This window comes from Lemur catta, chromosome 10 (assembly GCF_020740605.2).
Source record: "Lemur catta isolate mLemCat1 chromosome 10, mLemCat1.pri, whole genome shotgun sequence".
Taxonomy (NCBI): domain Eukaryota; kingdom Metazoa; phylum Chordata; class Mammalia; order Primates; family Lemuridae; genus Lemur; species Lemur catta.
Genome location: NC_059137.1, coordinates 33,284,235 through 33,307,615, shown reverse-complemented (window position 1 = coordinate 33,307,615; position 23,381 = coordinate 33,284,235). Strand labels below are relative to the sequence as shown.

The window sequence follows — 23,381 nt, the reverse complement described above, 5'->3', positions numbered from 1 at the left end:
TTTAGAACCTCAGGATACACAGGGGACTTTAATTCTCAGGACAGCTGTCCAGTGGCTAAGGTCATTAAACAGGGATTACTGAAGCAGCTCTTCATAAGCTAGTTGATAGAATTACTAGATTTGAGGATGAACAGGGAATTTTTTTGTACGCTGCTTAAAGCATTGCGAAGCCGCACACACTGCAGGGACCCTGCCAAATTAGTGAAGGGGAATTGACAGTAGTTGTATTCAACTACCGCTACATATGGCTTCCTGAAGACCCTGAGTGCCTGAGTAAGAATCTAGGTCAACATGTTATCATACGCCATTGGCCTGTAAATACATACACATATGTGTGTGTGTACAGACATATAGACATATGCGTATACACAATTCCTGCATTCTCCATACATTTACACTCAGAATCTGCTAGAGTCACAGCCTGCAGCTGATCAATCACAGTCTTTAACTGTACATACCCTAAGGCCTTGAACCTCCAGACTTTTTCAGTCTGGCCTCTATTCTATCTTAGGCAACATCCTACGTATTTTTCTACATATTCCAGATTGAATTACGTAATATGCCCTCAGTTAATTGGATCTCAGCCAGGGGGGATCCAGCTCAGTAGAGTCTTGGCGTTGAGGAGAAAGAAGACTGAACCAGCAGGTCCTCCGGGCTCAGAAAACTGAGGCCCACGTGAGGGCAGCACATGCTCAAGGCCTCTCTGACATCCCCGTCAGCCTTTCCGTCCTTCCCTGCCCCATTCATTTCTGTGTGATGATTGCTGGGGCCACAGCCCCGCAGAGTGAAGATGTTTCATGTGTATTTCTGTGACAGGGTGGGGGCTAAAAGGACAATGTGGTCCTGAGCCCAGGGACAAGGTCTGAACTGTATGGAGAGGGGGCTGTGTGGAAGCCGAAGGGACTGTGTTCCCAGGGAACCTTGCAGAGCTCAGCACATAAGCTGCTGAGCTTGGGCCCAGCCACTGGTGTGCTGGTATATGTTTAACAACAGCTCTTTGAAGGAGAGAAGGAGGAAACTCTGATTTGTAGCATTTACCGATTTCCACGGTGCAAATACTCCCATCATGGCCAATTTCAAGCTACTAACGTGACATCACAGAACAAGCAGTTGGGAAGAGATGTGCACAGTCAGCTCTCACCAGCGGATACACACTAACTCCAACGTACCACTGGGCCCAGCTGACCAAGTGTGACACAGCAAAGGTCCGAGCGGCCTTCTTCCCCAGTGAGGACCAAGGTCAGCGCAGTCCTGTGTAGGTCCTGTGCATTTTGGGACACTGGGGAACAAAGATCTGACCATGGGGTGGTGAGAGGCCTCCACAAGTGGCTGCGGGCACTGATGTCACCAAGGAGACTGTGGTATTGCACCAAACAAGGGCTGCTGTGAGGACCCTGAGATGCTTCCAGAGACACAGAGGAAAGACTGGGGGAGTTGTGGCAGGTGCGGGTGGGGCTTGAGGTCACACTGTTTTGCAGGTAGGGGCAGCACACAGGGAGGTTTTCTTAATATTGGTGCAACCAATAAACTTGTAGACATAGGCTGGAGTGGATCTGACATTTATATCATGTCTGCCTCTGTGGACTGTGAATGCCTCGAGGACCAGACTCAGATCAGATCTATCCTTCACAGTTCCTATTCTCTGTTTTCATGAGCATTTGCCAAACATCTTTCTGGACTCCATCTTTGCTTCTGCACAGGTGGAGTGTTTTCCTGCAGGATGAGGAAGAGTGACTGCACCATCCAGTTTTCCCTGGGCTCCCACGCAAATTTTTAGATTATCTGAATGCTTAAAGTATGCAAAATACTGTAGAGTCCATAGATGAATTTCTTTAATTCAGTCTAGTAATGCTCAGTATATATAAACTTGTGAGCCACTCAGTTCAAAATGGGACGTAATTGCACCCCCTCTCTCCTGTCATAACTGGTCAAAAACCAGGCCTCCTGAAATGCGCCCTGAACCCACCTGCCCCCGCATGCCCACTCTCACTGCTGTGGTTGGTAGCAGCATCCCTGCAGTCGTTCCTGCTGCCCTCTGATCTGTTCTCCCCTCCGCAGCCAGGGAAGCTTCTTAATAGGCAGCAATCAGGTTGCTCCCTTGCTAGACGTCTTTCCAAGGGGTCCCACGTGATCTGGCCCCCCTCATTCCTCCAGGCTCAACCCATCTCGCTCCCTCTACTCCAGCCACACTGGCTTTCTTCCGCTTTCTCAAAGGTGCCACACTTGCCACGCTTCCTCTCACCCCAGTGCCTCTGTATTTGCTCTTCCCTTTTCCAGGAATCCCTTCCACCCTTTTTGCCTCGTTAGGTCCTGTTTGTTCTTCAATCTCAACCCAAGAGCACCTCCTCAGGGAGGCCTTTTCTGATCGCTGGCCTAGGTCAGGCCTCCATGTTATTTGCACACCCTTGTACCTTTCTCTCAGAGCACTTTCCACGTTTCTATGTAAATAGTTATTCAGGTGATCTGTTTTTGTCTGTGTCCTCCTGGGTACAGAGACTATATCTGCCCTGCCCACTGCCATACTCCCAATCCTCATACTTCTCATACTCCAGGTGGCAGTAAGAAATGAGTGAGCAAGGAGAAGTAGCTGCATCTCTGTGGTTATGCCAGGTTTTTGCCTGTGGCCCCTTTACTTATAATAAAAATTCTATGGCCCAGAAAGGGTGTTTTATTAGTTCTAGGATATATAGCTAATTTTTTCATTGTAAATATCTGACCCCTGTTATTTAAGCCCCCCCAAAATATAAAGTGATGTATATGAAGTGTGGCTTTCTTTCTTCTACCACCGTGGAGCCCTCAGTCATGCACAACACTTTAAAGTTTGTTATGCACCTTCTGTATTTCATCTTCAGAGCAGCCTGGCAAGGGGTCCCTGGTCATTGGCCCCATTTTGCAGAAGAGAATGCAAAGATGAGAGACTTCCCTGAGGTCACCAGCTGCTAAGACACTGGGGACAAAACAAACTTAGGTCTGTGGACTCCATGTCCAGTGCTCTTTCTTCCACACCAAGCCGCCCCTACCAGCAAGCTCAATGAGCCACCGAAAGGAAATAGCATCACTTCAGTTTGGCCCAGCATTTTGCTTAAATACTCTCAGAATCATTTTTGCAACTAGAACATCTCTCAAAGGAAGAAAACTAGTTCATCACAGTAATCAAGTCTGTCATAGAGGATGTGTGATGATGTTTGAAAATATAATCCTATGAACATCAGAACTGACAACTCTGAAACATCTCTAGGCTAAATCTGCTAATAACAGTCTTTAGCATTCAGGTTGGCACTCACATGGCTTGGTGTGATACATTTCACAGCAGAAATGCCCTAACAAGGAACTTTCTCAAAGAGTAACTAGGTAGAGGACAGATTTTAATGAGGCTCAATCCCTGAAAGGGTGAAGTTTAAGTGAAGTATAAAGGCATGAGATGAAATGTGTATTTCCATGAGTCAGATGACAAGATGGGGCCTCACATCAGGAAGTGCAGCAAACACTTTCTAGAGGTCAGGACTTGTACAGAAAAAGAGTCAGGGCCATCGCCTCTGAAGATCCTCCTTGAGAAAATGCACTTTGATTAGAATGAAGCAGACACATGAACTGAAATTACCTCTCCTAGGCCTGCTGTTGACTCACTCAGTCCCTCAGTCACCCACCTATTCACCCCCTAACTCATCAACCCAGTCATCTATATCTATCCCCACAGGTGCCTCTCTACCCACCACCTGCCATTGTCCCATCTACCAATCTACCCAACCCTCCATCCATCCATATCCATCCACCTGCCCACACATCCATCCATCCATCCATCCATCCATCCATCCATCCATCCATTTGTCTATCCATCTATATCCATCTACCTACCCACTATCCATCCATCTACTCATCTGTTCATCCACTCATCCATACATCCACCTACCCACCATCCATCCATCCATCCATCTACCTACCCACACACACATCCATTCATTCATCCATCCACTCATCTATCAATCCATCCATCTATATCCAACCACCTACCTCCATATCAGCCTATCCATTCACCCTTCCATTCAGCCATCCAACTATCTACTCCCCTGCCCCTTCTTCCACGCTTCCACACATCCATTCAACCAGCCAGCCAGACTTTCCTGTACATCTACCATGTGAAAAGCCCCGAGGAGACACTGAAGAGGTAGGGTATGGTGGTGATGATAAAAATATCTCTGATGTATCTGTTCATCTGCCATCAATGAGACTCAAATATAGGTCAGGCCATGTGCTAGCAACTGAGAACAGAGCTGAATCTCAGAAGACCCCATCCTCAGGAGTTGGTAGTAGAAGCTTCCTTTGTAAAGCTGACCAATAACCTGGAGTCAAAATGATGGCAAAAGAGGGACAAATGCAAGGATTTTCTCATTGTGCTGCTGGGGGTTCAAGAGCTGAGTTTCAAAGGCCACCACAGGCAGCCTCCCTCAGAGCAGCTCAGCTCTTGTCTGTTCAATGAACACCTACTCCATGGCTTACCACCATTTTTTATTACAAAAACACGGGAATAAGGTGAAAGGGCATTAAACAAAAAGGCTATTAACCCTACCACAAAAACCTCATGCATAAAAGCACAGTACTGTTTGCTGCTTTGGTAACTGCACAAGCTGGCCAAGAAAATCAATGTTCTGCTGGTGGTGGCTCTCCCTCCTCATTTTTTCCCATTATTTTCTGATTCATTTCTTAACCTTTTAAGGGACAATCATAGTGGCTTTCAAGATAAAGATAAAGCAATAAGGAGGTCGCTGTTTCCCAAGCCTCATCATATGTGTGCCACCCTCATGATTTTCACAATATCCACTCGCCATCTGCGCTTTCCTTTACTAAATATCTGCCTTTAAAACTGAAAAAGAATCCTCATCTTGCTACCTTAAATGCTAGTTATGCTTTTACAGTGCACGTTAAAATAAACATGCAACTACTGAAGAGCGTAGGTCTGGGTACCAGCTACAATGGTCCCCTCTTGGCCATCTGTGGCAGAGCTGCTGCTGCCAGGCTGTCCTCAGGGGCCTGTCCCAGGTGAGCTGAGCTGAGGGCTCAGACACGGGCTCCCCATGAAGGCTTTGCTTCCTCTCTGTTGCTGCAGAAACTTGCTTGCTAATTTTTAAATCAAAAGGGATGCTTAACAAAGTCTTCCAAGGAGCAAATTTGAAAAAAAAAAATGCAATGTTAATGCTAATGCAAGTGTTAAATGATGGACAATGATACTGGACTTCTGCATAAAATATCTTTTGAAAAACAAGTTTGAAAACCACTGGAATGCACTGATAGTTGTATACATGATGAATATGAATACCCACAAATGACATATTTAGGGTTGTGTGTGTGTGTGCATGCCATGTGAGTGTGTTTATGTGCATATAAATGTAAGAATGTGAATTACCAAAAATGGCAAGAGTTGCAAGAATCCAACTAAAGCAGTGACGTGGGGACCCACCAATCCCAGAATCCCCTGGGAAATAATTATAGGTGTTTGAAGGTCCAGAGGACTGTGAAGCTGGTATCCAAATGCATCCTCCCTCATCATCCTTGCACTAACTTAGCATGTACTATGTCCCAGGCACTTAACATGTGTAAACCCTTTTAATCTTCATGGCCCTTTAAGGCAGGACCTCTTGTCATCTGTAGGGAAGCTAGAGGGCTCTGCCCAGCCCCCTCTTTAGGGCCAGGGCACCATTCCCCCTGAGAATATCGGCTACTGACAGTCCCAGCCTGGTGCCTTAATGGGAGTTACTATCCGGCTTGGAGAGCTGCCTTGCCCAGGACACACCCCATCCCAGGGCCCAGCCAGGCCAGTGACTGTCTGATGAGGGGACACCAGGGCCCACCCCCTGTGCCATCCCAGCTCCAGAGCTCCCTGCAGGATCAGCTACTGTCATCTTTTTGCTCTGCCCAGGCCTACTACTCTCACTTCCTCACAGGTGCATTTCCAGAGTACATGCTCTGATAAATCTGCAAGCAACACTGTCTCAGAGTCTATGTACAGGTAGCCCGGTCTAAGGCGCTATTCCTGTTTTATAGACAGAAAACTGAGATGCAGAGAGATTAAGTTCTCACTCAAGTTCACCCAGCTGGCAGGTGGAGCCAAGATATGAACCTGGGAAGTCTGTCTCCAGCGTCCACCGCTGTCAACCATTTCACACCCCTTGGGAAGACAAAGTTGGGCACCCCCTCCAGTCCCTCTCTCACCATATCCCCCTCCCCCTGCCACAGTTGACAAGACTCCAGGTCTTTACTTGCAAATTACTGGTTTAGGCAAGAATTCTAGGAAGCTTGAATTCCATTGAGATAGAAGGAGGGCGTGTTGCAATTTCATGAGAAGGTAGATCTCCCAGGCATCCTTCACCCCCTCACTCGGGGCTGGCCATGATGCAGGCGGGCACAGAGTGTCACTTCGAGTGTGTCTGAGGAACCTCTGCATGAGCACACACAGGCGGGGCTGGCATCCATCAGGGCTGAAAGCCGTGCATCTTGTCAGCCGAAATTTGTGTCAGCTGTCTTCGCCTGATCTTAGCAAACTTCCTTCCTGCTTAGCAAGCTCCCAGGCTAACACACCTTGACACACACACGGAGGGGGTTCTGGCTTCACACCAAGAGAAATGCACATGGTGTTTAACAGAGCTCTTCAGACTTGTTTTTCAAACAGGATCTGGGTATATCTTCCAGTATTTTCATCAATCAGGGGGATATCACTAATGTTTAATTATATTACTTAAAAATATTTGCTCGCTATTTATATCTTCAGCATTTTAAAATGCACATTCTTGGGTTTCTGTATGCAAAGGCAACCACACTTTTGCTGGGCTAATATCTATTTGGTTAGAGGTACCTTGCAAATAACCACGGTTTCCCTCTAAAATTAGCAAACTATTTATGATATCTTTAAAAATACTTTAAAAATAAATATACAGCTGCATAAAATCAACTCTCCTATAATAAATAATAGCTTTAAAATGATCACATCCACCGGGGAGTTGTGGTTTCATGGGTGCACATTTTCAATTTGGGATGATGAGAAGATTTTGGAGAGGGCTAGTGGTGATGGCTGCACAACAATGCAAGCATACTTAATGCCACTGAACTGTGCACTTACAAATGGTTAAATTGGTAAATTTTATGTTATACATATTTTATCACAATTAAAAAATGATAGGGTTAGAAAGATTGAGAACCATTGTCACAGAAAAAGCTTTATAGTGTGAGGGACCAAAATAAATGGTAAAGGAATTAAAAAAAAATCACATTTAAGTACAAAGTGCCCATGGTCTGTCTGAATGATGAGGTTATGGGTGACTAATTTCTTTATGGTACTTATCTGTGCATTTTACATTTTCTGGAATGGACATGTATTACTTTTGTAATCCAAAACAGAAATGTATATGCTGCTTTAAAAGACATGAGTCAATAAGAACATGGAAAGTGAGTTGTAAAACGCCTTCGTGGTCCCAGTCAGGGGAACGAGAGTCAGGTGCAAGGCGCCCCTTCCAGCGCTGGCTGGCGGAGCCGAGCAGGGGACAGGATGCACGCAGAGGGCGGAGGCCGCTGGGGACAGAGGCTGGCCCAGGAATGAGGGGCCCTGGCTTTTTAGCCTTGGCTTCTGCTTAGCAGGTCCCCAAGGGCCACAGAGTCCCCCCTGCCCCCGGGAAGCTGGGTGGTGGATGTGATCCCATTGGTTTATTTCCACGCTGGCTTTCTCTGGCTGGGGTTCTTTTGCCCCCTCACGGAGGAGAGCTTTTGTAGGTGTCGGATGATGGTAAAAGTGGGCGTTGAAAGTTAGAGGGCTTGTGTTCAAATCCCAGCTTCTCCATTCACTGGTCCTGTGACCTTGGGCAAACTATTTAACCTCTCACACAAAATGCTGATAACAATAGTCGTCCCTTTGCGGGGCTGTGCTGGTTTGCTAGGGCTGTGTAACAAAGTGCCACACACGGGGCGGCTTAAACACCGGACATTTCTTATCTCAACTCTGGATCCCAGAAGTCTGAAACTGTGGTGTCAGTGTGGTTGAGTCCTCCTGAGAGGGGGCATCAGTGTGGCGCCTGTCTCCACCTTTTGGAGGTTGGCCGGCAATCCCTGGCCATCCCGGCTTGTACACCACCGACTCCATCTCCGCCGTCATCTTCACATGGGGTCCTCCCTGCGCGTGTGTCTGACTCCAACTTCCCGCTTTTTATAAGGCCTCTAGTTATACAGGGTTACCCTACTCCAGTATGCCCTCATCTTAACTAATTACATCTGCAATGACTCAGTTTCCAAATAAGGTCACATTTGGGGTACTGTGGGTTGGAGTTCAGCATACGGATTTTTGTGGGGGACAATTCAACCCATAGCAGAGGTTAGTGTGAGGATTAAGTGAAATAATACATTTAAGAGCTTGGCATAGTACCCAGCATATACTGAGCACTCTAAACTGTTAGCCATTCCTAGTATCAGTACATCTGTCATCCTAGTAATTGTCACTATAGCCACCATGTCACTGGCTCCCTCGGGGGAGCCTCCTCTTTGTCTCTTTCTCTCAGGGACCCAGACAGAGCCTGCACACAGGGCTTCTGCTGAAACTCTCATAAGATGATATACTCCCCCACACTGCTTTTCTTAAGGAAATAGCTATTTTTTTCCTGACTTGACGAAGTCAAACTTGCAAGCTTTGGAAGGCTAGGCATCAATTCAAACAAATTGCTAAACCACATTATTTTGATCTTTCAAATTTATCTGACAGCAGAAGGAGTAGGTTTCTTTCCTGCGCTGTACATTGTCTGCAGTCATTTGTAATTGTGTTTAAATAAACGGGAGGAGGGCAGCCAAGCAACACCTAAGAACACACGATTTTGAGACGCTGCATTTAGAATCAGAAGACCGAGGATGTAGTTCTGAACCAGGTTCACCAATAACGCATCGTGAGACCCCAACAGAGCTACTTTGCCTCCCTAAGCTGTAATTTTCAATCAACAAACATATTTCACGGACAAAGAGCCGGGTTTTACAGAAACCAGGGTACAGAGAGATTTACAGACCCCACTGCCAAGGGGCTCGCAGGCTCCCTGTCCAGCAGGCGGAGGCAGATGGACACACGAATGGGCCAGTGCAGAGGGGGGAACCACAACATCCTCCACCATTAATGTGGGGATAGTGGCACCTACTTCCTCCCTGCCCCCCATCTCACCTGGTTGTTCCCACCGTGAGTTCCTTGGAGGCAAAACTTTATGTCTTACCCATCCTGCCTGGCCCTGGCCTGGCTTGCTGGAGGTGTTAGGGATGCTGATTGAATTAATTGAATATCTAAATGGTTAAGAATATGGACTTTGGGTTAGCTAGATTTGGTAGCCTTGAATAAACTCTGTCGCTTACTACCTGTAGGATCTTGGGTAGGATCTTTTTTTTTTTTGAGACAGTCTCACTCTGTTGTCCAGGCAAGTACCACGGTGTAAGCCTAGCTCATGGCAACCTCAAACTCCTGGGCTCAAGTGATCCTCCTGCCTCAGCCTCCCAAGTAGCTGGGACTACAGGCCTGCGCCGCCATGCCCGGCTAATACTTTCCTAGTTTTAGTAGAGACGGGGTATTGCTCTTGCTCAGGCTGGTTTCAAATTCCTGAGCTCAAGTGATCCTCTCGCCTCGGCCTCCCAGAGTGCTAGAATTACAGGTGTGAGCCACCTCGCCCGGCCTTGGGTAAGTCATTTTATCTCTGTTGAACCTCTTTCTTTAATCTATGTCATGGTTATTAATTATGTAAATCATTCATTCATTAAACCAATATTTATCAGGCACCTACCATGTCTCAGGCACCTGGTTCTAAGTCTTGCAGATACAGCAGAAAACAAAACAGACAATAAATAAGTGAAGTATATAAGTATGTCAGACGGGGGCAACCATTGTGAAGAAGAATGAATCGGAGGGGCAGTGGGTGTGGGTGGATGGGGAGGGGGTTGCAATTTGAAACAGGGGGTCAGGGAAGGCCTCACCAAGAAGGGGAAGCGAGGGCAGGGACGCGGCAGGGGTGAGCCGGCCAGATGCAGCGCACTGGGCACGGCGTCGCAGGCGCTGGGCATCGCACAGCCCCCAGCGCGAGGCTCTTCTGAGCATCACATTCGAGAATGTGTGAAAAGTGCTTAGAATGCTTCCTGGGATACAGGAGGAGCTCATTAATTGATAGCTATTATTAGCATTACGTGAATAAGCGTAATTGCGTTGAGGAAGGAAGAGGAGAGAGACTATAAATGCACTCTGTAAACAGGGCAGGCACACAGCAAGGATCATTATTATTATTGTTGTTGTTTATTACTAGCAATTACCTCTCAAAAACATTCCTGACAATCTGAAGTCACAGAGGCCCCATCAGCAACTCCCTCTCCCCCTCAGGCCCCGGGATTTGAGCCCCAGAGATGCTGATGGGGAGATGAGAGAGTGGGGAGGGGCAGGAAAAGGATGGGTTTCTCTGCTGCCTCGGGAAGGAAGCAGAAAGAGACACCCACCCCTCCATCCCCCAACACACACACACACACACACACACACACACACACACACACACACGCAACCACGTGCACGCCGGACAGATTGCACGCCTTGTGTGAATTACCCATGCCAAGTATCACAGGAAGAATTTGGGTGTTACTATTAGCAGATTCAAGAACTCTAAGTCCTGTTAATACTTCTGTTGTCAGTTCTGATTATTTATTGGGTTGAAAAAGCATTTTTAGTTTGTAGAAGCCTGGAAGGCAACAGAGTAGGAGAATGTGACTGAATTTCTCAATCCTGTGAATTTAATCCAACTGCATTAACTGGAGGTTACCAGTGGTTACTGAGCTTCTAACAGGTGTAAGGCACAAGGTAAGGTACGTGGGGATCAGAGCGAGGACAAGCTGTGGTGCCTGCAAAACTGGGAGATGCTAGTTCATTGGAGGAGATGAATATGGCTCTCCTGTGGGCCGATGGCAGCAGGCAGAGGTGCAAGCAAAATGCACCAGAGTATGAGAGAGGAGAATCCAGAACCTTCTTACAGGTGTTGGGGGAGGCAGTGGGGGAGGGTTTGTTCTAAAGTTAACACATACAATAACAATTAGGTTATACTAAAAATTTCCTCTTGAAAATGCTTGAATTTCCTACAAAAATACAAGGGTGTCTTAGACTGGGTCACTCAGAAGCAAAGCCCAGGACAGGGAGTCACGTGTCAGTGACTTGTTGAGGATGTGTTTTCAGGAGAAACCTGGAGAGGAGAGAGGGAAAATGCAGAGGCTGAGCTCCGATGTGGTTTCCGGGCAGGGTAGACTCAGCCTCAGCCCTCGGGAGCCCTGGAGAGTCGATTGCACCCAGTGTGGTACCAGTACATCAGTCACTGCCGCAAGCCGTGGGGTGGGTGTAATTCCCAGGCACCACCAGGCCGGGAGGCACCCATGGCCCAGTCCTGCAGGGAAGGCTGCAGGTGTGAGCCATTGCAGGGGCACCTTCGGCAACTGGCTGGTGGGCAAACCTAAGCAAACCCCTGAAAGGGGTCCCAGGAGATGTGGGTGGGGCACCAACAGCATCAGCTGCCGTTAGCTTTTGTGTATAATTTGGGGTGGTCGTTCTCAGGGCCGCTGGAGCTTGGGTGGTACCGAGCTAGTCTACAGGGAGCAGCAGGAAGGAGCTTTGAGAGTAGACATCTTCCACCTTAAGGTGACTTTCCAGTCCCTAGAGTAAATGGCAGCAGGAGAGAACTCGAAAATGTGCCTGCATACAGGCAGGATTTACTTGGTTCTGTTTTGATATTAAACCGCTACAACTTTCATACAAGTTAATAGAGTTGTTCATTATTGAGAGAATTAAACAAGACCATATATGTGCAACAGACAGGATTGTTTGCTGGATTCAATACTGCATATTGCTTCATAAGACCCACATAAACTGTTCTTTGCAAAGAACTGTCATAATAGCAGTAGTAATAATAATAGCAATGATGACAGTGTAGTTATTGGGTGCCAAACACTATTGTGACAATAACGCTTTGAAGGAGGATCTATTTCCCTCCACTCTACAGAAGAGAAAACTGAAACACAGGGGTAAGTAACTTCCCCGAGGTCACATGGCTCTAAGAGGTACATACACTGTGGCCTCTTTTGGCCTGACTTTTCAAATTTTCAATTCCTGCTATAGCTCATCATCGCCACGCCCTGGGCAATGGTACATTCTATCTGAGTTTCGGGGTGGACTGGTTACCCAGAGAATGGAGGGAGAGAGATTAGGTTCTCAAGTCGGCTACTACGTCAACTTTGTGTATGGTGCAATTCTACTGGAACCACCTGGATCTGGGGTATGGTGGGGACAAGGCGGGTGGAAGTTCTGGAAGGGTTTGCTGCTAATTCTGGGCAGCAGACCAGAAAGGCTCACGAAAGAGGGGGCCTTGGAACAGGAAACAGGGAGTGGTATTGGGAGCTAGCACAGGGTCACTGGGAGAAGCCACATTTTCTGGGGCCACCCAGTACACACTAAGACAATTTCAGAGCTTCTGACAAGTTCTCTAGTGACAGCCTTGAGTATAAAATCGAGAAACAGGCATCATCGTGATAGTCTGGAAGATGGAGTCACAAGTGGCAGAATGACTGGCCCCAAAAGCTGTCAAATCCTGGATTGGTAGAGTTTTCCCTGTTTCTGGGTGGAGTTCCTAGTGCTCTGTTTGCACTCAAATTCAACCAAAAAAAAGTCTATGGGCTACAAGATGATATCAAATATAAGACACAATTGTGTGGCTGGTGGGAAGTCTGAAGTTTAGCTTCTATATTGGAAAATAAAACCAGGACCCCAAAAGGTCAGACGGGCAGTAAAGATGGACCAACTCTAACAAGATATTTAAGTCGTTCGTGTGTGTGTGTGTGTGTGTGTGTGTGTGCGCGCGCACGTGCATGCGTGTGAGAGAGAGAGAGAGAGGGAGAAGTTCTATGTTTGGATAAAAGATCAGCTGCACAACATCAGGATCGCAGTAAGGCTAGGCAACACTGGATATGAAATAAACAAGCTCTGAACCAAGATTGTGGATTCCCCTGGGATGAGGAACCTATTGGCCTTCTCTCGCTACCTCATTGGACCTTACTTGGAGCACCTGGAATTATAGCCAAACTGAGTTTGCTCTGTGATGTCCTCTTTTTAGGTAAAAAATTGTTGGTTGGGAGGGACTGTTGAATTGATGAGGGTGGGGAGAGAGGCAGTAATTGAATCTTAGTAGAGCTAATTTTTTGACAATCTTACATAAAAACTTTCAGTTTAAGGGACACACTGGCTAAGGCTGGATTCCTCTTCAGCAACAAAAGGAAACAGATCAATAAACTGCAAATCGCCATCTGCTGTTCTTCGTCACCTTGGTGAGATCAGTTAGAAGACAACGGCCATCAGAGGGGCAACGCCCACGCCCAGGGGTGCCAGCCTCTGACAGGTGCCACACTGGTGTGTCCAGACGTGCAGCTGGCCGCGAGGGGCTGGGCAGAGGGTGAAGGATGGTTCTATTACATGGAGGAACTTACGGGTCACCCTCTTTCCAGCTGTGATCACTTCTACGTTGGGTCCATCACACGATCACAGGAGACAGTTTAGCAAGAATGGAGCCCTCTTCCCACGGTCAGAGATATTCCTCAGGAGGTTCTTTCCATTTCTCTACGACCAAAAGCTCTCAGAAGCCTCAAAATCCCCACCCTTACCCTGAGGAACTCTCTGGGAAAAACATGAATTATATTTTCACAGGGTAAAGAGATTCTATTAATTTAGCCTGTCACAGGCACCACAAACTCAATGCGGTGTCCTTTTCAAAGACAAATCAGAAGACACATTTACCAAAGGAGGTACGCTGCTGGTTAGAGCCATCGTATCGTGGTCTAACATACCCAAAGGGTTTGTCCACTTTGAGATCTGGGAGGTCACCCCTGTTTTAAGAGGCTGGAAACTGGGAAGAATATAAAAATGATCACCAGAGAAAAATTAAGGCTTTGACTTTCACCTAACAGTTTCAATGCTTAGCAAATTCTCTTCGGCATGGTTTGAAAGGTTATGGTTGCCTGTCAATGAATTTTACTGCATCTTTGTCAGAGAAGCCAAATTAGAGGAGTCTGTTAAGTGACAATGTCCTGACATGTTGAGTGTTGGGGCTGGGGGGCTGGGGGACCTGGTATTGCATCCTTGCTTCCAGCACATGGCACAGAAGGAGCACCCACGGTATGGGCACCTTGCAATTATTTATATGAATTTTGCTTACTGGACAGCAGGAATTGAGGACAGCTTCTGGGTCTTCACTCCCCTAAGTAAAACACAGTCTCCCTTCTGGGGACATTGGGCAGACCTTGGATACTGCCCAGCAATTATTCATCTGCCCCACTGCCTGGGGGGCTCTTGAGGGCAGGGACCATACATTATTCCTCACTATACTCCACACACCTAGCACAGAGTTTGCAAATGGAGTGAACGAATGTAGGAATAAATACATCGCTAACAGGTTTAAATCCAGAGAGAGAGAGAGAGAAAGCGTGTGTGTGTGTTTAATGTTGAGCAATTCTCAAGGTTGCTATTTAAGAATCACGCAGACTGCTTGCTAACAGGTGAATTCCTGGGCTTTGCTGAAAGACTACTGAATCAGAAGTTATAGGGCGGGGCCAGGGAATCTGAATTTTTCTTGAAGTTCCCAAGGAGATTCTCATGCATACAGAAGTTTAGGAATCATTGCCCTAAATGAATCCTGCTGAGCTGCGTTCCAACCCTTATCACTTTCAGAAAAGGGGATTCTCAGAATGTTCTGGCCTTTTGAGACCTCATAGTCAATTCTAGCCTGAGTTTCTTAGCAGCATGTTTGGCAAAAGAGGGTGTTCCAGGTGGGGAAGCATCCTGAGACATTTTTAGACCATGAAGCTGACCATCAGCCCTTTGGGAATCAGAGCTGGGCAGCACCCCCAGTCCTCCGTGTGCAGCTGGGTACGTAGAACCCTATTTCAGCGAGGTCCCTGAGAAGGGCAGCTGGGGTGCAGCTCCTAAGAAGGTACAACAGAGCTGGGCCCCAGGCTGAGCTGGGCCTCCAACCCGGGATGCGTGGAAGAAATTTCTTTATCAACATGCCAACCGGGAACCACAGGCCAGGCTCCCAGCAGAGAGTGTGCACACTGAATCAATTGAAATTGAGTCACAGATGTAATTAATTTAATGTGTTTAAACGATTTTCCATATAGTAAACATACTGAATGAGGGGCACCCAGAATGAAGCGTCTGCCTGAAAGTGGAAGAATGGATGCCGTGTGTGCCGTATAATGAAAACCCTTCAGCAAATGGAATCTGCTTCAATTTATTTCCACCTCCCACGTTCCTTTCCTCTCTAACTCTTTATTTATAGCTCAGCTTGGCCTTCTGTGGTCTCCTTGGACTACAGAGACACTTTTTATTTTGTCAGAGGATGTCCTTTTCTCTGTGACCGGAAGACAATTTCAATGAAACCTGTCTACATCCCAGTGACAAGCTCATATTAATATGTGACAAAGGGGATAAGGAAGAAAGTAAAACACAGTGCAGAACTGTTTCGCTGTTGCGATCTTTCTCACAAGAGAGGGGAGATGGTTCAGAGTGGGTGGAAGCGGGCCCAGTCTGGCTGCCATCCCGGCTCTGCCAAACTGTCCCACCGGGTGCTTTGAAGGGGTCGTTTTCCCTCTCTGGACCTCAGACACTCATCTGCACCATGAGATCTTTAAGACCAGTTTCAGTTCACGTATTCACTGAATTATGAGTCACGAACTGGAGCAGGCATAAGGAGGCATCAAGGAATTTCCCATTAAAAAGAAACTCATCCTCAGGCCATGGAAGGCGTTTCATCTAAGTGTGCACCAAGTAGGGATTATGCATGATTCGGCTTAGAGCAAAGGGAGCACTTAGAAGGGGTTATAAACGATCTCCAACGAGATACACTGGGCATCCAGGCAAAATGCCGAGTTCTGGGATTATGAGAGATGGCAAAATGCCTCCTAGATTCTGTAGCTCTCTATTCATCCATTTCAACTTTGGATACTATGAATTCATTCTACTAAACAAGACACAAAGCACGAAAAGATGACCCGAATTAGTGTGTCCAGGTTTTGAAACAGCCCTGCCACAACGGGGCCTACAGGACCCTGGGCAAATCCTGCTCCTCTCTGAGCCTCAGCCTGTGAACTTGTGCAATGAGGAGAAAGGGCTTTGGAGGTGTTTTGGGGGTGCTCTGTCCAGCCTTTCTGAGGGAGGGGTCTCAGGGGCTGCTGCTGGGGAGGGGGCTGCTGGAAGAGGGCACTGAGTAGGCAGCGCTCTGGGTTCCTCCTCTAAGGGAGAAGCTTCTCTTTAATCTGTTTTATAATACCAGGTTCCATGTGAGATTTTGTAACAAGGAGTTCTGAGGATAAAAAAGAAAAATTTTTTAAAGCTGCTGGTCTGAGGAAAGCTGTTAAAGTTTCCAGCCTGAATCTAGGCTATGCTGTAAAAACGGACTTTGCCAACAACTATATAGAGCCTTCGCTTCTGAGCTGTGGGAGTAGGTGCCCACAGCCTTCAGGCCCAGAGTGGCTCTTCTCGGGAATTTCAGAAATCTACTACTTTTTAGCAAACTCAGCACTTCCCCACAGCCCAGAGCAGTGGTGGAGTATGAGTAGGAGCCCCTGGAGGGTTTGCTAAACCTCAGATGGCAGATGGCTGGGCCCCACCCCTGGAGAATCTGATTCGATGGGCTTGGGGTAGAGCCCGAGAATATGTACCCTAACAAGCTCCCAGGGCATGCTGACCACACTTTGAGAATGGCTGGCCCAGAAGACAGCAGCCAGTCTCCTTAGCTCCAGAATCGGGCCCCAACTTCCCTTCCCAGCCTCATCATCCACCTCCCCAGTGTTGCGGCCTGCTAATTGTTGTCCCCTCACCCCTGTGCTCCTCCCCACTCACCATACCCCAGCTGGCCAGACGCCAGCCCCCACTGCTTGTCCTACCTGCTCAAGGCACAGCCCAAATGCCACCTCTTCCCAAAAGCCTTCCCTGACTTTTCTGTGAAAGATCACAGAAATCTTTCCCGGCTCATACAGTTTCTCCCACGCGCTGAGCACTTTTAACCATCGTCATTGTCATTTTTGTCCAGGTCTTGCCCCTGCATCTGGGCCACGGGCTCCAGGATAGGAAGCCCATCTTCCCTTGGCATCCACACCATTGCACACCCTTGGCACCTGCACAGGCCCCGGCCTGCCGGACCAACAGTACAAGCCTGGGCACACTCACACGCGGATCTGCACAGTCAAGAAAGGCGCAGTCAGCTCATCTTGTCCACTCCTCTCAATTCCCCGAGACAGGCTGACTCTGCTCTGACTCTTTGGAACACAGGACAGCGCATAGCCCACTCAACCTATCTTCAGACAAATTCCCCATATTTTCTGGGAGCGGAGTCGGTAACAGATACATCATGAGACATAACTAACGACCACGTGGGGTCCATTACCAGGCAGGAGTACAGTATGCCAATTAAGAGCTGGACCCAGGTTCAAATCTCACTCGCCTCTGATTAGCTATAGTCTTAAGGGCTCTGAGCTCCAGGCTCCTCTCCTTTTAGGAGAATAATAACAGCACCTACTTCCAATATCATTTATTGAGTGCCTACTGTGTGCCTAGCACTGGGCATACATTATTGAGTCTAATCTATATAAAGTACTTAGCACAATACCTCTCACATAATAAGCACTCAGGAAATATCAGCCATTATTATCATTGCTTATTTTCCCAACTTCCACGCAAGACATATGTTATTACCCTCATTTCCCAGATGAGAAACTTGAGGCTCAGAACAAGTAGCTTGCTCAAGGAATATTAGCAAGTTGTACTGTGTGATGGGTAATCTTTATAAGTAGCTTGCAAGGTAGGTATTATACCCATTTTGTAAATGAAATTCTGTAGTTCAAAGAAGGTAACTCGTAAGTGAAAGCCTAGGATTTGAACCTGACTTTGGGTCCAGAGCTCCTGCTGCCCCTCCTCTCCCCACCTGGGAAACTGTACCTGCCCTGAATGTGCAGTTAACTCTCTGTGCCCTTTCCTGCCCACGAGTCACAGGGGAACATTTCCCCGGTGTGTCAGAGCACACACACTGCCTGTCCCTTATTTGAACGGCTCTGCAATCCTATGGCCCAGCAGAAGTTATTTCAGTAATTGAAGAGAACAGATTGCACATCAGAAGCCACGTAGTAACCCCTCTTCTTGCCTTGTACATCTCCAAGGGACACTAAGAAACACAGCCCGGAGGCGTGGGACTGACCGTGACCCCAAAGAAGTTGGTCTCGTTCATGGCGTTGAGAATGATCCTGCCCAGCGTGTGGTCCGTGTAGTTGAAGTCCTGGATGCGCTGGTGCCGGCTGCTGGCGTGCAGGGTCTCCATGGCCCTCTGCAGTGTCTTGGCGATGACCCAGATGCCATCGTAGGCGTACCCGTGGAACTTGCTGGGCCCCACGCCCGACCTCTTGTTGTTGTACTCTCTCTCATACTGCTGTGGAGTCTGGAAAACAAGGGGGTCGGGGGAAACCCACGTTACAGCTGGCAGGACGTCAGGTCCCGATGAGGAAACCGATTCAGAGAGGTCGACACGCTTACAGCCACACAGCTAGTGAGTGGTAGGGCTGCGATCTGAACCCTGCCTATTTGGCAGGGCCAGGGAGAAGGGAGAATGCACCCTAACCAGGCCTCCCCCAATATTTGCAGGGCCTGGGGCTAGTACCCACAGAGGCCCACAGGCCATATGTCTAAATATTTAAATTATAGACGAGTGAACAAACTGTTCAATAAAATATTTTCTAGCGCCTCGCCATAATAAATATACCTTCCTAATGATCTGGAAGTTCAAGTTTGAATTCAGAATTCTGGGGTTCCTCAGAGCTTCAGCCTGGACACAGCAGCACAGGGGAAGCCGGCCTTGCACTGTGGCCCATGCTCTGCCCAACCCTCCCCACGCTGCTCCACCCTGCAGCCCGGCCAGGCTCGGTCCACGCCTCCTTCCCCTTCCAGCATCAGTGGACCCCTGACCACTCCAGAGATGTGGCTCAGTCTCAAGAGCTGGCGCTGACCTGGGCAAGAGGCTCCCTGGGCCCTGGAGCAGCTCCAGCCATGTGGGCAGGGAATTTTGGGCATGACCTAGAAGCTGGAGGGGGTGCAGGCTCCAGGGGACTGGTCCCCTTGGCCTTGTGGGTTCTGCTCCCTGTGGGGCATGAGTGATGCCCTCGTAGAGCACGAGGCCCAGGCCAGGTCCCAGCTGCTCAGGTGTAAGGCAGCATCCCTCCTCCTGCTCTTTCCTCTTATTTTCCATAATATAACAGTGCCTGAGAATAGCTCGGCATGGAAAAAAGAATTTTTTCTCCCATTGGGCTGAATTTCATAAAAGAATTTCATTGGCGATATTAACATTCTGATTGTGGCCACAAAGTAATGAAACTGCCTTTTTATACCAGCCCTTGGAACTTGCACTTCTAAACGAATGCCACCCTGGGGCACACATTACCCTCTGCTCCTCCGTGGGCCTTTGTTCAAATCACTTCTGAACTCCTATGCCAGCAACGCCATCAGAGCCCACAGCTTGGTCTTTGGAAAACTCTCCATGGGGACAAACCACACATAGAAACTATAGGCTCATCGTCAGTGTACACCAGAAAGGGCCCCTAGAGACAGTCACAGACGCCCCATCAATCTACTGCCTAAGGCACAGAGAGGTCCAGAGACTTGCCCAAAGTCACACAGCTTATGTGTATATGTATAGCCAGACTAGCCTCCCATTCCATCTCTGCTACTTCTTTCATCTTTGACTTCTGAGTGTACAATTTCGTTTTGAAAACCACCACAAGTGGTGTGGGGCCAGGTCTAGCGCTCAGGCAAGGTGGGGGAGCTGGGCCATCAAAGGCTGGGTCTTCCCATGGCTGGAGCCCACCAGAGCCAAGAAGCTGAGTCTCTCGGGGGATCACCCACACGGGTGCCTGGGGGGTGAATGCCAAGTGCCTCCAACTGGGGACCCTGCAGGCAATGAACTCTGCCTGACTGAATGTGAGGGGTGTTCCAGCACTGAATCCACCTCCTCCTTTCTTGTTTCAGGTCCTTACTGGAAGGCTCAGGTTTTATCCTTATTTTCAATTTTCCTTAGAAATGCATCATCTCTAGCCATCACTATGCTGTTCGTCACTCAAACAGAAACTCTTCAAATCTGAGGGCTCTTCAAGGGGACCAGCAGGTCTCTGGCCCAGCTCAGTTCCCTGAGTGTGACTTCACAGTTAATCCCGCCTGTCCCTGCATAGCACGCTCTGCCCACTGGCTTTGGAAACTCTGTGGTCACCCCCGGCCATGCTCGCTCCTCCTGGGGGAGGAGGAAAGAGTCTGTGACAAGGCTCTCTCACCTTCTTAAACATTGTGGGTCCCTCAATCACATCAAGGCTGCCTGCACCTCAGGGCTTTTGCACGAGCTATTTCCTCTGCCAGAAAGCTCTTGGCATGATACTCTCAGCATTCAAATGTCACCATCTGTCACGTTTCAGAAAAGGCTTCCTTGACCCTACCCATTCTAAAACCCGGTGGCATTCTTTGTCCACCGGTTTCATCTTCTTTATTGCACTTGTCACTCCCTGCAATTTTTCCACTTGCTTCTTGTCTGTTTCCACCCCCTTCCTCACCACCCCATTAGCATTAAACTCCATGAGATCAGGGATGCGATCGGTCTTGATGGCTGAGGTGTCACCAGAACCCCAAACAATGCCTGCACAGACCCTTTCTAGGCCTCAGTTTCTCTGTAAAACAAAGGAACATACCCATTTGTACATTGTAGGGCCAAGTTATTCTCCCCAAATATAAAAAGTTGTAATCCCACTGTGTATGGAAGTACTCATTTCCCTGCGTCCTTAATAATACGTATTTTAATGTTTAACATCATTGCCAGTTTAAGAAAAAAGCACACTTAATTTTAATTGGCATTTTCTGACTAATGATTAGAAGGACCAGCAATCTTTATTTTTTTATACCATATTGCTATGGTGATAGTCATATCTTTTAATGTTTTGTTTAGTGTATCCTTGTTATTTTTCCATCATTTACTACTTGGCTATATTTTCTTTGATTTTTAAATGTGATTTGGGTCTATCTCTCATTGTTAATCCAGCTATTGGTCATTTTAAAAGGACTAAAAATTACTTGGATGTATACTTCTCTAGTTAATTGCTTTAAGCATAAAAGGGATGAAGCTCCTCTCTTTTCACCCCTCTTGGATTTTGCTCCTATGAGCTTTCTCTGATGCACACAAGAATCTGAGAGCTGGGGGGGGTCCCCCTCTTTGAATCTCATTTCTTCAACCTAACAATTACCTTTACATCCCTCTTTCCATCCTCTCTGAGCAGAACACGACACTGGGGCATCCTTCAAGGTTTCCATGATTCTCTTAGAGTAGGGGGTCCAGACCTGAGGTGAATATTCCCAGTGTGATCTCAGCAGGAGGTAACTGAGTGCAATTTTTTAACTTCCTTGATATAGTTTTTGTTCTGCTTTGTGGGGACAGTAAGGGGACCAAGATCAAGATCATATTGTTTATTTGATTTGGCCTTGAGGCCAACAAAAGCCCCTACATATACTTTCCACGTGTGCCACTTGTAAATCCATTCCTTTTCTATCTAATAAAACTGTTCTTCTTCCCAGGAATGAGGAGTAGGAGGCGGCTGAGGACACTGGAAATATGGCAATTACCAAATTCCTGAGGGTAGAGTCCTTGGAATGGGACACAGGTGTCACTAAGCCCTGAAAGGTGACCTCATTCTCACATTTTTGGTAAGCACTGAGTTGAAGTCGTTGCTACCACATTCTATCCCAGGCCATTCATCACTGTTCCCAGGTGACACCAGCACCAATTTCCCTTGGGCAAAACAATGACAGCAGGAAGAAACACTCTCCCAATTATTGGAGAAAAAGTAATAGTTATTCTTAAAGCCAGCCTCCAATTATTCAGGGCAGAAGAATCTTCCATTGTAAAGCTGACACTGAATGCTGATTAATTACTCATCCTCTGAGGTCAAGTTTATTGTGAGATGCTAAAAGTTTCTGAGAAAATAACTTATATAGATAGTACCAATTACTGACAGGTTGTGCTCCAGCATATTTTTGAAAGGCAGTTGTTGGAACTTGGAACATATTTTCCCACAGAAACCATGTTATAAATAGTGGTTAGGCTCCCAGGCTAGCCCACACAAGCTTGCTAACCTACAATGTGACTAAACTTTTGGGTTTGTCATTCTGACAGAACCAAGCGGAGTCCTGCTTTCTGGGAGAGGAGAAGGACAATACTCTTCCACATCTCCAGCTGTTCCCCACAGGGGCAAAACTGGCCGAATTTCTCTCTAGCATCCTTTGTTCGATGTTCAAATCGCAGAGTCTCAGTTGGAAGGTACACTAGGGCATAGTTTGCTGGTTCCTATGCTCCAGTTTGTAGATCACTTGGGTAGCTTGGTAAAAATGTAGATGCCAGGGCTACTCTTTGTTTTGGTATGTGTCAATAAGTGAGTTAAGTATCTGTGTTTTAAAAAGTCTTCTCAGATTTCAAGCATACACAAATTGGTAACCATTGATTAAGTCCCTCTTACCATCTGATTATTGGATCTTCTCAATAGCAACTTCCAGGTGTTTGCTGAGTTCCTTCTTAGACTCCTCCAGTGTTGGCAAGCTCACTATCTATTCAGGCAGAGCCTTCTACTTGGAGAATGTCTGATGTTGATACTATTCTTCCAGATGCGGAGTTTACATCTCTCTCCCTGTAACTTGTATTTAGCCTGATACATCTTTTGTGGAGCCGCAATAAACATGTCTGCTCCCTTTTGTGCACAAGAGCCCTTCAGGGAGTTGAAGACAGGGACATGCTTCCCCTTTCCCAATGTGGCATTCTCATACTTTTAAGCTAAATAATAATCTCAGTTCAGACTTCCACTCTGACTATAATGAAAGAGCTTATATCAGACCAAAGCTCCCATGAAGAACACTTAGAAAAGCAGAATAAAATATAAAAATAGCTATTCAAAGGCATCAGAAAGCAACTGGGACAGCCAGAACTGAGGAGCCAACATTTTGGCAAGGAGAGAAATGCTTGAGATGGGCCTAACATTCTTTGCTGTTTTCTCCTTGAGCATTTTCTGATTCAGAAGTAAGAAGGCTAGTCGCAGAAACTGGAAGCACAGGATCAGAGCTTTCAGCAGTCCCTCGGGGGTGGGAAGCCAAAAATTGTAGTTCAGGGCTACAAGGGTAGCAAGACTTGCATGGCCAAGATCCCAGAGGAAAGGGGACCATGCCAAAGTGAGCCTAGTAGTAAGAATGGCATTTTCACTTGAAATATTTGATAAACTGCACAAAGCAAGGGGCTGAGAAG

General features: G+C 47.3%; 1 protein-coding gene across 1 annotated transcript in view; it reads right to left on the bottom strand.

The window, feature by feature from the left end:
- GABBR2 (gamma-aminobutyric acid type B receptor subunit 2) overlaps nucleotides 1-23,381 on the bottom strand; it is a 365,809-nt gene that overhangs the window by 124,836 nt on the left and 217,592 nt on the right. The window contains exon 7 of the mRNA XM_045563833.1: nucleotides 18,267-18,503. Within this exon, the coding sequence (XP_045419789.1) occupies nucleotides 18,267-18,503 (237 nt within the window). The remainder of the gene's footprint in view (nucleotides 1-18,266; nucleotides 18,504-23,381) is intronic.